This window comes from Lotus japonicus, chromosome 1, assembly GCF_012489685.1.
Source record: "Lotus japonicus ecotype B-129 chromosome 1, LjGifu_v1.2".
NCBI classification, from domain to species: Eukaryota; Viridiplantae; Streptophyta; class Magnoliopsida; order Fabales; family Fabaceae; genus Lotus; species Lotus japonicus.
Window position 1 is genome coordinate 62988931 of NC_080041.1, and position 15354 is coordinate 63004284.

The 15354-nt window shown below is 37.7% G+C and overlaps 1 protein-coding gene across 2 annotated transcripts; it reads left to right on the forward strand.

Moving 5' to 3' along the window:
* Positions 1-554: 554 nt before the first annotated feature.
* LOC130737235 (long chain acyl-CoA synthetase 9, chloroplastic-like) lies at positions 555-13356 on the forward strand. Of its 2 annotated transcripts, none has more exons than XR_009018627.1 (11): positions 555-1279; positions 1387-1467; positions 4963-5226; positions 5381-5512; positions 5646-5819; positions 5931-6160; positions 6788-6905; positions 8311-8442; positions 11623-11757; positions 11838-12134; positions 12953-13091. XR_009018627.1 is itself a non-coding variant. In XM_057588992.1 (11 exons), exons 1-11 carry the CDS (start codon positions 836-838, stop codon positions 13115-13117), a joined length of 2082 nt encoding a protein of 693 aa, XP_057444975.1. In that variant the 5' UTR covers positions 557-835; the 3' UTR covers positions 13118-13356. The 2 variants fall into 2 exon arrangements, 1 of the variants encoding a protein (XP_057444975.1); XM_057588992.1 differs by having other exon boundaries at positions 557-1279; positions 11838-12044; positions 12953-13356.
* The last annotated feature ends 1998 nt before the right edge of the window (positions 13357-15354 follow it).

Here is a 15354-nt window from a genome sequence, read left to right on the forward strand (position 1 = left end):
TTTTATTTTTATATTTAATAAAAAGTATTTTATTATAATTTATCAATAAACTATTCATTATTCACTAAAATAACATATATTATCTATATTAACATAAATGTAATGTATTATTTATATTACCACGGTCGAGCCCCGGTTTGACCCCGGTTCGACCTTTGAACCTTGAACCTGTGCCTTGACCGGTCCGGTTTTCAGAACATTGAGAAAAAGTATAAATCAATCACTTAATGGACATAATCAAATAATATCTCATAATTTAATTTCACCATAAATATTATTCTTAATTCTCATTAATGTAATGGAGCGGTGATGACCTCTACCCTTCGCACACCTCTACTACAATAAATTTCTTCCGCATCTCCACTCATTTTATAATCTATTTCTTCCATTCTTATCACATCATCTTTTTATTTTACTCTATTCTCTTATTAAATCTCACGGGTGGAAGTGTGTTTAATATGTGATTTCATTAATTATTAATTAATTACTATTATATAGAAGTTATAATTCAAAGTTTTTAATAACATTTAAGATTAAGAAAAACTAGTTTCAGTTTCTGAAATTCCAAACCTTGATTCCCCTTTGGTCTCTCCGCCTTAGTTTGATAGGCTGATTGCCAACACATCACTCCTCACCAAGCATCCTCTTCCACATTGCTTCTGATTCTGATCTCTATGCAACTTCATTCATAATCCCAAACTTTAAAAACAACATTAATAATCACAAAAACCGTGCCTAAAAAACTTGCATTCTCTGAATTTTCACAGAAACCAAACACTCTCTTCGTTTTCTCCGATCGCTTCAACATCACACGTTGTTTTGAATCAGATTAGCGATGAACGCCTACATTTTCGGCGTCGTGGTTCCCCTCCTCGTCCTCCTCTTCCGAAACTCCAAAAACCCGAAGCGCCGCGGCTTGCCGGCGGATGTCGGTGGCGATCCCGGCCTCACGGTCCGCAACCACCGCTTCACCTCGCCGCTGAGTTCAGCCTGGGAGGGCGTGACGACGCTGGCTGAGCTCTTCGAGCGTGCATGCAAGGAGCATCCGGGGAAGTTGCTGCTCGGGACGCGCGTGTTGATCTCCAGGGAGATTGAAACCTCGAAAGATGGGAGAAGCTTCGAGAAGCTTCATATGGGAGAGTACCAGTGGGTCACGTACTGGAAGGTGTTCGAAACTGTCTCTAATTTCGCCTCTGGTTTGGCCAAGGTTGGCCATGTCAAGGGAGAGCGTGCTGCGATCTTTGCTGAGACCAGAGAAGAATGGTTCATCGCACTCCAGGTGTTTGTCTTTTTGCTTCGCTCGAAACTCGCTTCTGTTTCTCTTTGTGTTTTGAATTGGTGCTTTATGGAAACATAATGATCTTGTGTGTTTTTTTGTTTCTTCAGGGTTGCTTCAGGAGAAATGTGACAGTTGTGACTATATATGCGTCGTTGGGAGAGGAAGCTTTGTGTCACTCATTGAACGAGGTTTGCTCACTCACTGCTTTATGTCACATTGTCACTCATTCCAAACAGAGAATTTCTGTGTGAAAATGATTTAACAGAAAAGAGAGAATAAACTATGGATTTCTAAACATTGTTTAAGATATACACATCTTCCTGGTGGATGAAGAAAAGAAAAGAAGAAGAACATGAATTCAAAATTTTAGAGCTATTCATTTTTGTTTTAATGTGTTTCATTAGATAGCTCTTTTAAAAGATGTAGCACTTGCAGTGACAGAGCTCTAGAAAGGCCACAGAGATAATACTTTCTCTTGTCAAATGTCAAAGCATAAGCTGCTCCTTTATTTTCTAATGTTCCTGAATCCTCACTAACCATGCACATCAAATAAATGTTATTGGTACGTTGATAGAACCCAGAAAATGTAGAAGTATTATTGATGAAGAACCCTAATCCCAAATTGGGAATTAGGGGAAAGATACAAGGAAGGATACCAAACACCTTCCCTAACCCAAGAGAGAACCACTTCTCTCTCAAGAACCCAATTCCCAAATGAATAACAAGATACCCCTAACTCTCTAATGTCTGTTATTTATAGGCTACATGCCTCAATAACATTCTAACTAACTCACTAAGTATAACTAACTAACTAACTAACTAATATGTGAGTACCTATCAATACTCCCCCCCTGAAAATTCACCTTGTCCTCAAGGTGAAGGACTGAATCCAATTGAATGCCAATGCTGAAAATGCACTACTATGCCACCAGGGTCCCATAGCAGAAAGCAAAGAGTCCAAAACATGTATGACTTAGGGAAAATCTTCACTGTCCTGCTGAAACTAATGTGGCCTAAGTACCATTGCTGAAAAAACAAGTAGCAGAAGTTCCAATTGATGCAAAGAGGTTGAAATAGTACTGTAGTAGCATCTTCAAAAGCAAACCTCGACATGAAAGAATTTGCAGGTACTGTCCCAAAACTAGCCAATAAAGGCTCAAGAAGTCCCATACTTGAACCAGCACTACAAATCAACCCTCTACTATCATGTGACTCAGGTTGTGAAAATGTCCAACTATCACAAATACGTTGATACCTCCAATTCTGTTGTTGCCTCCCAACCAAAACATTGACCTCAGCACTTTGAGAATTCAAACTTGGAAACCCAGCAACTAATTCAGCAAAAACATTTAGTTGGCATGACCAAGAACTTGAGTGACCCTGTGTTAGAAATGGTGGAACAAAATAATTTCCACCCGGATCCCACTTCTCCTGTTCATTGCTCAGAACTGTAAATAACTTCATAGTTTCAGCAAAAGCTTGTAGATTACCTGAATTGTTTCCCCACAGCTGCTGTAAAATTCTTTGAGACTTTGTAGCATGAAATCTGGCTCCCTGTTGTCCCTTGTAAATGGGTAAATTGGATTTTAACCCAAAAGCTGAAACGTTGGCCCAATATTCATCAAGGCCCAATTCCTTCCAACTGAGATTTGGGCTTGGCCCATTTGGATTGCAAGTCCAAACCTTGATCTCTGCCCTCTCCGTCCTTGCGCTGTGCCCGCGAGTGCCCATCCCCTCACAGCTTGACAGATCCAGCGGCGCCAAGTTACGGCCGCCAGCACGCCACAACTCCGGCGGTTTCGCCGGTGGTGGAAGTGGCCGCGCCACCCTCCAACAAATCCAAAGTGGACACAACTCTGCCCCTTCCAGTTTTGCAATATCCAGCGCACTACAAGGTGGATTCGGTGGTTTCGCCGGCGGACGAATCGCCTTCTCCGGCGTCGAGAGATTCAAGACTAATGTCTTGGCCTCCAGAAAAGCTCGCTCTTCCTTCAATATCGCTGGTTCAACCTCTGTTTCAAGATCGAATCTCTGAATTGCCACCGCCGCGGCATGTTCTGTCTCTGCCGCATCACAATTGGGTTTGTGTGGTGCTGCAATCTTCGATGGCCTCTGAAGCACCTTTGTTGCCGCTCTCTCTGCCTCCGACGCAGCCTCTGATTTCTGTGGCGCTTCAACCTTTGATTCCCCCTGAATCGCCCTCACCGCCATGGTTTCAAGATTCTCCGGCGACGCCTCTGCTTCAAAGGTTCGGTTCTTCTCTGCCATTGATGCAGATCCTGATTTCTTCTGCCACTCCTCCTCTGTTACTCGATTGTCCTCCACTAGTTCAAGATTGAGTTGCTTCATCTCAGAAATGAAAACCCCCTCTGTTTCAGACACTTGCTCATCCAACGTAGCGTCTCTCTCTTCTTCCGCCGTCATCTCCGTTTCACCCTCTGTTCCAAGATTGGCTTTCTGAATCCAAGAGGTTGAGTCTTCTCCTGCTTCACAAGCTTGCCCAGCCACCGCTGGGGTCTCACTTCCCTTCAACAACGCCGCTGCCGCTGTTCGCTCCACCTCGATTGCCGCCTCTGATTCTTGCCTTTCTTGTTCCATCTTCTGCCTCTTCTCTTCAAGTTCCCTCCACTGATTCTTCATTGACTCTAGTTCCCTTCTGCTCTCAGCAAACTCCTTCTGCAATTCCTTTACAAGAGCAAATATCTCCCTCCTTTCCTCACGTGAAAATGAATCCATGAATCCTCTAGCCATGGATGCTGTTGCGGTTGAATCTTCTTGGCCAGGGCACCTGAATCGGTGCTCTGATACCAATGATAGAACCCAGAAAATGTAGAAGTATTATTGATGAAGAACCCTAATCCCAAATTGGGAATTAGGGGAAAGATACAAGGAAGGATACCAAACACCTTCCCTAACCCAAGAGAGAACCACTTCTCTCTCAAGAACCCAATTCCCAAATGAATAACAAGATACCCCTAACTCTCTAATGTCTGTTATTTTATAGGCTACCTGCCTCAATAACATTCTAACTAACTCACTAAGTATAACTAACTAACTAACTAATATGTGAGTACCTATCACACGTGTTTGGGTAGCGTAGTATAAATGACTATCATAATTCTTTATGGTTAGTATATCAGTACTAAGTCTGAGTTTTGAAGTGAAAAACAGTTTTGTTTATAATTTTAAGTAACGGTGGAAAAATGGGCTGTGGCTGATTGTGGCCTTATCTGGACAGTGAACTTGACTTTATCAGGTGAGGAGGTGAAAGGAAGGAAGGAGCGGTGAAATGGGAAGTCAGCATAGGGGAGCTCGAGTGTTTAGATGCTTACAATCCCTATATTTTATTTTCCATTATTGAAAAACAGTAATAATAGAAACAGAGAACCTGGGGGGTGGACTTTTTGGTAAACTGAGGTGTTATTTGTTTTCCATTTTCTCAGAAGTTCTTGATCCAGTCTCAGCCTCATTCCCATTATTTTCACTGGTATTTAAAGTTTATTTGCTGGTAAAAATCAACTCTATTTCATATAGTTGTTAATTTAGCTGTAAATTGTGTAAAGGATTGAGATTTACTTTCTGGTTTTGTCTATGCTTTGAGACAGTATACTAGAATTAATATTGCACTTTACCATCATTTTTGTTCCTGTGGTTTTTTTTCTCACTCGTGAAATCGGTACCAGACAGAGGTTACAACTGTGATTTGTGGGCGCAAAGAATTGAGATCACTTGTAAATGTTAGTAGACAACTTGATTCAGTGAGACGTGTGATATGCTTGGACAATGATATCCCATCTGATACCTTGTCAGCTCCGCATAGCTGGTCAATCATTTCCTTTGCTGAAGTTGAGAGGCTTGGTAGAGAAAATCCAATTGAGGCTGATTTACCTCTTTCAGCAGATGTTGCTGTTATAATGTACACAAGTGGAAGTACAGGATTGCCTAAGGTTGGAAGCATCTTTGAGATATGTAGTTCTTCCAATGTCAATTTTTCTATCCTTTCACTAGATTGACTATCCTAAAGAATAGTCTAGACTCTAGACGGGACCATTTTTTTTTTTCTTTGTTAGACTGTTTCTTAAAATTCTTTCTTTTGCACAGGGTGTAATGTTGACACATGGCAATGTTTTGGCAACAGTCTCTGCAGTAATGACAATTGTTCCTAAGCTTGGGCCAAAGGATGTCTATCTCGCATACTTACCAATGGCTCATATCCTTGAATTAGTAGCTGAGGTATGGGTATCTACTGTTGTTAGTGGATTGAATGAAATTTCAGTTTAAAGGGCATTTTGTTTGTGTTTCATATTACTCTTTTTTTTTTTTTCCCTATCTTGCATGTTTTGACAAACTCAACTACTTGTTTTAGAATTTGATTGCATCTGTTGGAGGTTCTATAGGATATGGATCTCCTTTGACTCTAACTGATACATCAAACAAGATTAAAAAAGGAACACATGGGGATGCCACTGCATTGAGTCCAACTGTGATGGCAGCTGTACCAGCAATACTTGATCGTGTACGTGATGGAGTGCTCAAGAAGGTATTTGGTTTTATGACACGGTTGACAAATACACACCTAGATATTAATATTATGCATGAGGTAGTTTTGGGTTTACTGTCAGTGTAGTAAGACTAAAGCCTGATCATGCAGGTAAATGCCAAGGGAGGATTATCAAAGAAGTTGTTTAATTTAGCCTATTCACGAAGGTTGCATGCAATTAATGGTAGCTGGTTTGGCGCTTGGGGCTTGGAACAGGCTCTATGGCATTTTCTTGTGTTCAAAAAAGTCCAAGCAATTCTGGGTGGTCATATTCGTTTTATACTGTCTGGTGGTGCTCCCCTTTCTGCTGATACCCAAAGATTCATCAATATTTGTCTTGGGTCAGTACAATTTTTTAGTATTTTGCAAATAAAAGAAGAAATATCATTAAAGAAGAAAGTGAGTGAAACATAGTAGCAGAGGATAATATATTTTCCTAACGAAACCAAAAAATCTCAACTGAAGTTCAGAGTAAGCAAGAGTAGAAGTGTATACTACTACAACTTTGTAAATTTTGGGCTGTTTATTCTGTAACAAGTCATGACACCGATCTTTAGTGCACCAAATTTCATGGCAAGCATATGAATTCCGTGATAAATACAGTGTTGTTCTTTTATTGATAAATTGGCTGTAATATAAGATATTTCTTTAGTTTCTAAATCAGATACAATATTGTTAATTTGCTACATTCCAATAATGTAAACCACTCCTTTCTTTTATACAGGAGCCTCATTGGGCTCGATAGTTGGTTTAAACAATAATTCTCACTTTCTGTGGGTTTGCTTATTTCTCTTGGAAAATTCAACTGCTAGATCTGTTATGGTTAGATTGGCCTTCTAAACGAAATCAACTATATTCTGAAATATTATTAAATTACTAGCTTTACTCATGTCCTTGTTATTCTATTTTGTTTTTCATATTTTCTGTATTAAATTTTTCTCACATTTATATTTGGTTGTCATTTTCAGTGCTCCAATAGGACAAGGATATGGTCTGACAGAAACTTGTGCTGGTGGGACATTCTCTGATTTTGACGATACATCTGTTGGCCGTGTTGGACCACCTCTTCCTTGCTCATATATTAAGGTAGTAATTGATCAGATCCAAGTCACCTTCGTGCATTTTAACTGCAATGATTACTTTACAAAATGAGTGTTACTTTCTCTTTTTTCTCTTTATTTTGAAAATTTTACTGTACACTATTATTTAATGGAATGATACCTTGGAACAGTTACTCCTGACAGTTTATATCATTGCACATCATAACATGGTTATTCCGCACTTTCTACTTACAACATTGCATTACACCATATTAACTTAAGAAAATAAAATTTAGTCTCTCTATATGATTTATGCTTTTGGAATAGCTGGTATGTCTATAGTAGATGCCTAGTTGAGATCCCTAATTTTCATAATTAAAACTTGGATATGTACATTATACTACACATCCAGAATTTTGTCTCCTTCCTAGCAGTTTGAGCTAATGTCAACTGAACCATCTCTATGATTCTCTATGTTTTGTTATCACTAATCTTCAACCCAAAGACGTGACTCAACCATGAAAGATGATATTTTATTAGATACTTGAGATTTTGAAGATATCCTTCAAAAAGATAAGATATCCTTCAAAATGAAACAACAGAAAAAGCAAACAACTGAGACAATCTAATTAACCAAGTATTACTATACAATCTCAACCCCGGAATCTTATTGCTCTTTCCATGAGAAGGGCAGCGAAGAAATTGGATTAACAACAATACCAATATAGTAATGATTGGACCATTTACTTGGATATCTTTTTGGTATAAACCACCTGGTATCCGGTCACCCTTCGGATGCCGACTACTCCGGGTTCAGGATTTAGTCATTGAGCTCATCTCACACACTCAGCTTGCATTGTCAACTGAGCTACCCCTCGTCGGTTCATTGGCTTCGATATAATTGTGCCTGATGGTTATTTAAGTGTTCTTTATTTTGCTTTAAATATCATCTTCAGCATTAATCATAAAATTGTGGTATGGCCAACATCCTGTCATTGTCAAAATTTATCTGGACTTTATCCGTATGGAAAATTTTCCTTAGTGCAGGTCATAAGCCGTAACATATTCTGTGTGTAAGTGGTACTTCTATTTTTAACTTTTTTTATAAACCAATTATCACTATTAATCTTTTCTTAATCTTCCAACTTGTAACTTATTTATGCTATTTGATTACAAGTAAGTTTTTTATAATCTTCCTGGTGATGTTGCAACTGAATAAAATCAATAGAATTGGTTGGAAATCTGCCCTCTTCCTCATGATCCTTCAGAATTATTTCTTGGTACATAACCATTATTGTTGTCTTCCTTGTATAAATGGTGCAATTTAAGAAAAGCTTCATGATTAACTCATGAATTCCACTATGATTTGATTATTTTTTAGTGGTGATTTACTTTTTCTTTGTGCACTCAAAATATACTTCTTATGCCCACATTTGGTATTCTTTGTTCAGCTAATTGACTGGCCTGAAGGTGGATACTCAACTAATGACTCGCCAATGCCTCGTGGTGAAATTGTGGTTGGTGGTCCAAATGTCACTCTTGGGTACTTCAAAAATGAAGAAAAGACAAATGAATCTTACAAGGTATAGCTACATATTACGTCTTTTTCTTTTCTTTTCTGGTGGGTGGAGAAGCAAGGTGAGATAAATATAATTCTGATTTTCTGGCATTGCTGTGATAGTTACTGGTAATATAATGCCATTCATGAATCTTTACTTGACAGCTTAAGCTTTTAGGAGAGTTGTTCATAACATTGTACGAAAGCCTCTATAATCAATTGGTCAGGATTTTCATCCTCAATGACTGCTTGTGTATTATCCAAGCTTTAAGTAGAGGGGCTTGTGCATTATGCCATTATCCAAGCTTTAAGTTCAAAGGGATCTTGCAGGAACAAGCCTGTTAGATGTAAAACCACTTAGAATGTTAATGCAATACCTTAAGCTTTTAGAAGTGAACTTCGGCAGTTGTTGATGTAGATTGGTATTTAATTTTAGGCTTAATACATCAGAAGACCCCTGTAATTGTAAAGGGAATCAAATCCAGGGCCTAGAAAAATTTTGCATCAAATTGGGTCCCTATAAATTTTTTTTTAATTCAATTAAGGCCAAATGTTGCCAGCCTTCAATTTTGTCCTAATCAGCAATTCCACATGACTTTTTTATTTTTTTTAAATTAGAAAAATTATTAAAATTTATTTTTTAATTCCAACTCATTTATTTAAACAGAAAAAAAAACTTAATAAAATCCCTAACTAAATAAAATCCCTAATATCTAATAATAACCTAAACAAAAACCTAATTTAAATAAAATCTCTAATCTAATTAATCCCTAACCTAAACTAAACCCTAAATTTAAGTTCATCTTCATCATCCTTCATCTTCTTTATCTTCCTCCTCTTCATCACCATCACCACACCATCACCATGCTTCTTTCTTCCTCTATGAAGTACCACCACCATCACCATGCTTCTTTCTTTCTCTCCAAATGGCAGCCACGATGCAAACAAAGAAGATTAATGAATTGTCACCGCCACCACCCTCTTTTCTCGGTTCCGGCATGCTCCGGTCTCTGTCCGCAACAAGTCCACCACCATTGGGGTCTTGGTGAGTTCCACAACAAAACACATGGTTCGGATCCTCGTTCCGTCGCCATCGACCGCCACAATCGCCGCTTTCAGGGGCATTTTCCGGCCAAATCCGGCCACCAATGGGAAAACGAGTTGGACCACGATGATCCTTGCCACAAGGAGAACAAAATCCCTCAATCAATTTTTGTTTTGGACCACCTTTACCGCTGTGCACCACCGTGCCGTCGCCGCCGTCGCCACGCCGCTAACTCTCTCGCTTCCAAACAACCATTGCTTCTCCATGGAATCACGATTGCTCCTTCTTCTTAGGTTATTGGGTCCTGTTTGGATCTGGGTTATTGGGTCCTGTTTGGATCTGGGTGATTCCCATTCCCATTTCACACTTCTTGATTTAGGATTTGAGCATCGATGTGGCTGGGTAAATTGGGTGTATTGTGGGTGCTTCTTGCTGGTTTTGTGTAATCTATTATTTTTGTTTTTCTGGTGCGTTTTTGCCCATGGACTTGCTCCTTCTCTCCTTTTCTTTCTACACTTTAGCTTTGTTTCCTCTTATATTGAAGAATTTGGGAGGCATGTAGAATCTGGGGTTGTGTTTTGAAAATTTTGGGTTTGAAGAATAAGATGGGTTATGGTGGGTGTGATATCTGGGGTTGTAGTTGTTGAAGATATGAAGAATAAGATATTGTGGTTGCTTATAGAACCAGCTGCACAATAAGGAGAAAGCTCATGTTTCATCGAGCTGATCCTGAAGTTGTAAGTCTCATTACAACATCTTTTGTCTAGTGCTCAGTATGTCATTTCCATTTTTCTTAATTCTTCGTAATTAAGTGGTAATGACTTTGTTTGGTCCATGAATATTTACTGAAAAAAGAAGCATGGTGATGGTGTGGTGAAGATGATGAAGAGGAGGAAGATAAAGAAGATGAAGGATGATGAAGATGAACTTAAATTAGGGATTTTATTAAGCTTTTTATTTTTTTTCTCCTCAAATAAATGAGATGAGTTGGAATTAAAAATTTTTTTTTAATAATTTTTCTAATTTAAAAAAAATTAAAAAGCCACGTGGAATTGCTGACTAGGACAAAATTGAAGGCTGGCAACAGTTGGCCTTAATTGAATTAAAAAAAAATTTCTAAGGACTCAATTTGATGCAAAATTTTTCTAGGCCCTGGATTTGATTCCCTTTACAATTACAGGGGCCTTCTGATGTATTAAGCCTTAATTTTATTAACATATTTAATTTTGTAATTATGGATTTTGATTTGGGATTTTTAATATGGTTTGTCATTTAGGGATTTAATTCTATTTTGGATTATCTTATTCCAGCTTAGAATAGGAATGACTTTTAGGATGTTTGGCTTTGTTACTTGGTAGATGATTTAGGTCTATAAATAGTCCTTCAAGATGCATTTGAGCCACTTTTGTCCGTTCTTCAGTTAAAGAGTATCTAAGATTTGAGACAGAAGAGTGTTTTGGCCTGGATGAGTACTCTAAGTTTTTTGGTGTAGTAAACCAGCAAAGAGCCCTTGTATTTTTCTACATTAAATTTGGTATCAAAGTTTAATTTCAAGCCACTTAGGCACTCCGGTTGCTCTTTCGGTCGTCAATCTTGCTCTCTCGCTCTATTCACTGCATCAATTTTGATCCCTCACAAACTTCAAGATTCCTTTACTTTGTTTCTTCTCTTTGTCAGATTGGAGATCAGAAAATATAATATTCTCCTTGCAGAAACTCTTTGGATGAGCTCTATATAATAAACCCTCTAGAGACAATTTCTTCACATTTATGGTTTATTTCGTTATTTAGGAATTATATTATTCTTCAAAATTTTAGAAAGAGTATGTTCTTAATATTATCATGTTAAAATTTCTTATTTGATTATGATATCATATTTTAGGAAATTAATTTTTTTTTTAGTATTTTCTATTTACTTAGGTTTATCTAGGGTGTATATTATCTTGTTAAGTACTCTTTAGGTGCCTTATGTAATTCAAACCTTTTGGATAACTATTAATATTGTGATTTATTTGAAATATTAGTCGGAGGACCATTCCAGGTTTACTTAGAGCCTGTTGGTCGTGCATCAAATTCCACTTGTGAAGTTGTGATATTGAAATTTGGACTTGTCTTTGTTTTTTTTTTGTTACCTATATTTACTTTTGAATCTTTTGTTAAGGTTGATGAAAGAGGAGTAAGGTGGTTTTACACTGGTGACATAGGGAGATTTCATCTGGATGGTTGCCTTGAGATCATTGATCGGAAAAAGGACATAGTTAAACTGCAGCAGGGAGAATATGTGTCCTTGGGAAAGGTATGAATATTGGTTTGTGGAATGCACTATTTCAAATTCAATATTAAATGAATAATTAATTATTAATTAATTAAACACAGGTTGAGGCAGCTCTTCTTGGCAGCCCCTTTGTGGACAACATCATGGTGCATGCTGATCCTTTTCATAGTTACTGTGTGGCACTCGTGGCAGTTCATCATCCCAAATTGGAGGATTGGGCTTCAAAGCAAGGAATTGCTTATTCTGATTTTTCAGAACTGGGCAGCAAAGATGAAACTGTGAAAGAGGTGCATGCATCACTTGTAAAGGTTTGACTTTTGCACCAGAATCCTTTAACAACTTAGAGCTTGCTTGTTTTTCGGTTGGCAAACCCACAAACTTCGGTTTTATTAACTAAGGTGAGACATGGGTTTTCATTCAATTGCCTCGGAATGATAAATTTTTGTCTAAAAATCAACAGTAAAATCTAAAGTTAAGGTTTACTAAGTCAACTTCTGAGATCCATGCCAGTTTTTCAGATAAATTTGTCCCTAGAAAATATGCTTGTTTGAGCAGTTGGAAAAGGGGGGGGAGGAAAAATTGGAATAAGTTTCATCAAACATGCACTTTGTACAACAAATTAGGGATGATTCAAGATGGAGTTCAACTCATTTTCAATCCACCCACAAATTTGAATCAATTCTATTGTATGAAATAGGAAACAATGATGAAAGTGATTATTCAGCATCTATCAACAACAGTGATGGTTAAAATTCTAAGGCTTTTCCATCCCAATTTTTTACTTCCCTCCCTATTTCCTGTTTTCCACCTTTCACTTGCTCAAACGAGTATCACCCCAACATTGGTGGATAAAAATTAAGATAAATTGGTTCATTGCTTCTAAAGCTTTTATTCCCTTTGAAAAGGCTTGAAATTGTGTTGTTTATTTCTAGGAAGTGCTAAAACCTGTTACATATTCATGGCTAGCTGTTTCAAATTATGCAGTATTATTTCTTTTCTTGTTATTATAATTTGAGTTTAATTGATATGCACTGTCAGTGTAAAGTAATTTTACACTAACAACCAATCACAGTATGACACGTAAGAGAGTCTGTTACATTTGCTTTAAATTTTAATTAAAACAAAAATATATTTTCTGATTTGGCGGAATACAATTGGATGTACACTGACAGTGCATACTCCTTTAATTCTTATAATTTTGGGAAACCATTTGCAGGAAGCAAAGAAGGCTCGTTTGGAGAAATTTGAGATTCCTGCAAAAATCAAAGTGCTTTCTGACCCATGGACTCCTGAGACTGGCCTTGTTACTGCAGCTCTGAAGCTCAAGAGAGATATCATTAGAAAGACTTTTCAAGAAGACCTTGCAAAGTTATACGCTTGATCCGTTTGCTCATTCTAGCAAAAGAAGCTACTTCAAAACAATTTTCCTCTTGGGAGGGTGTAGTAGTTTTATTTTACAATTTTTTTCCATTTTAAATTTCATTTTAGTGCGCATAGAGTGAGGCGAATTAGGAGTAGAATGCCAAAATGTTGAATAATTAGTTTGCGTGCATAGTGGTGGACTTTATCGAACCTTTCCTATGTTTTATCAATCATTCCATCATTTATATCTCCTCAGAATTGGATATTTTACAAATTTTTTCCTCCCTCCTTACCTTCGTTATTTAATTCTTCACTTAAAAGGAAAAAAAAATCGTTTCTATTTATCTATCCGCTTAGGATTTTAAGATAGCATTAATTGATGTTTTTTTAATTAATGTGATTGTAAGAAAAATAAATAAGGAGATAAAGTACAATTTAAATAGTGAAGTAGAATAATAAATAATACTTTTCTGAAAGTTAATCGCATTTCTTAACGGTAAATAAGAAATAGAGAAAGTACTAGATAGCAGTGTTATCAGACTCGGACCGGTAATCGACTCGGTCGAGGCACTGGGTCAATGAGTCAATGGTTCAACCACTGGGTCACTGGTTGAACCGTTTGACTCGGTTGACAATAAAAAAAAAATTAAATACCATAAAAACATACAGTGTGATTTAGAGAAAATTTAACTGAAATAGAGAAAAATATAATACAACTATACAAGAGATAAACTAATAATGTATTTGAACTGAGATAGCCAATTACTGATTTAAGAAATTGAACTGAGATAGCCAAATGGAATTACTGATTTAAGAAACAATCAACAATGTATTTGATTTAAGAATTTAATCATTCATATATGTTTGGCAAACTGTATATTTGGCATCATCAAATGAAAGAAACAACAGCAAAGACAAAAGCAACAGGAAGAAGCTCACCAAGAGAAGAAGCTGAGATAGCTTAAAATAGCTTAACTGAATTAATTGATTTTGAGGGAAAAAAAGTGATCAAAACGCCATATCCATGAAAGGATATACATACTTCCCCATCCAAGACTTCGCCTATTACCAACAATTTACAAAAGATTCTCAGCTTCATGGAGGGTGGCTCCACCGCACAATAGCAAACACCCCACCCCCATGTGTTGAAGCCTTGAAGGTCCCCCCCTCTCTCAATTTGTTTGATACATAGAGTATTGCAATTTGTATTAAAATCTCTCATTCCCTTTCTTTCATTTAAGAAATTGAACTGAGATAGCTTAAAATAGAAACACCAAGAAAGGAGAAGAAGCTTACCAGGAAGAAGAGCTGAACCGTGAACCGCGAGCAAGGCGTGGTGGAGCGGCGGCGGCATCAAGCTTCACGTGGTGAGGAAGATCGAATGGGTGAAGGAGATGAAGGCATGAAGCACTGAGGTCTGAGACTCTGAGGCACGAATGGGTTGAAACTTGAAACCCTACTGAGTGAAACGACACAGTTTTGGTTTTTCAGTTTTTTTTTTTTTTTAAATAGCGAACCGGTCCAACCGTAAGGACCGAGTCACTAGTTTTTTGATTGAACCGGCCGATTTTTTCCGGTTCGTAACGGGTGAATTGCACGGCCTCGGCTCGAACCGGCTTAGGGTCTTGTTCCCGGCTCAACCGGTCGAACCGGTTGGTTCGAGCCGAGTTTTACAACACTGCTAGATAGTGACTAGCAACCTGAGGGTGAATAGTACTCCATCCGTTCCTTGATACTCCATCATCTGTTCTTATTAATTGTCACTTTAAGGTTTTGACACAAGTATTAAAAAAGAGTATTAATGTCATCACTTTTATTAAAGTTATTATTTAACTTCCCAGCATATCTTAAAAAATTTGACTACATAACTGCCCTATCACTATTTAGAATAAATTAAGCGTAAAATTAGTAAAATGTAATTAATGTTCTCTTTTTTATTTATCAGCAAAAAGAATATATTATTGTGGTAAAAGACTACAAACCCAATAATACAAAGACTTTGCTGTGAGCCAAAGCCAGGATTTATGTTGTATCCCATAAAAACTCGCCCCTTATAAAAAACTTCCCCTTTGAAGACTGCTGGTTGCTGGCTGTCACAATACAGTAGTGCTGGTTGAATAAAAGGAAGTCGAAAATCGTGCGACAAGTACCGGAATCGCCGTCAGTTAAGCTCAAGCCACCGCCGCCAGCCGGATCGTACCTATTATCTCCGGTTGAGCCCCGGACCCGATCCTTCCGGTCAACCCCGAAGGGTCA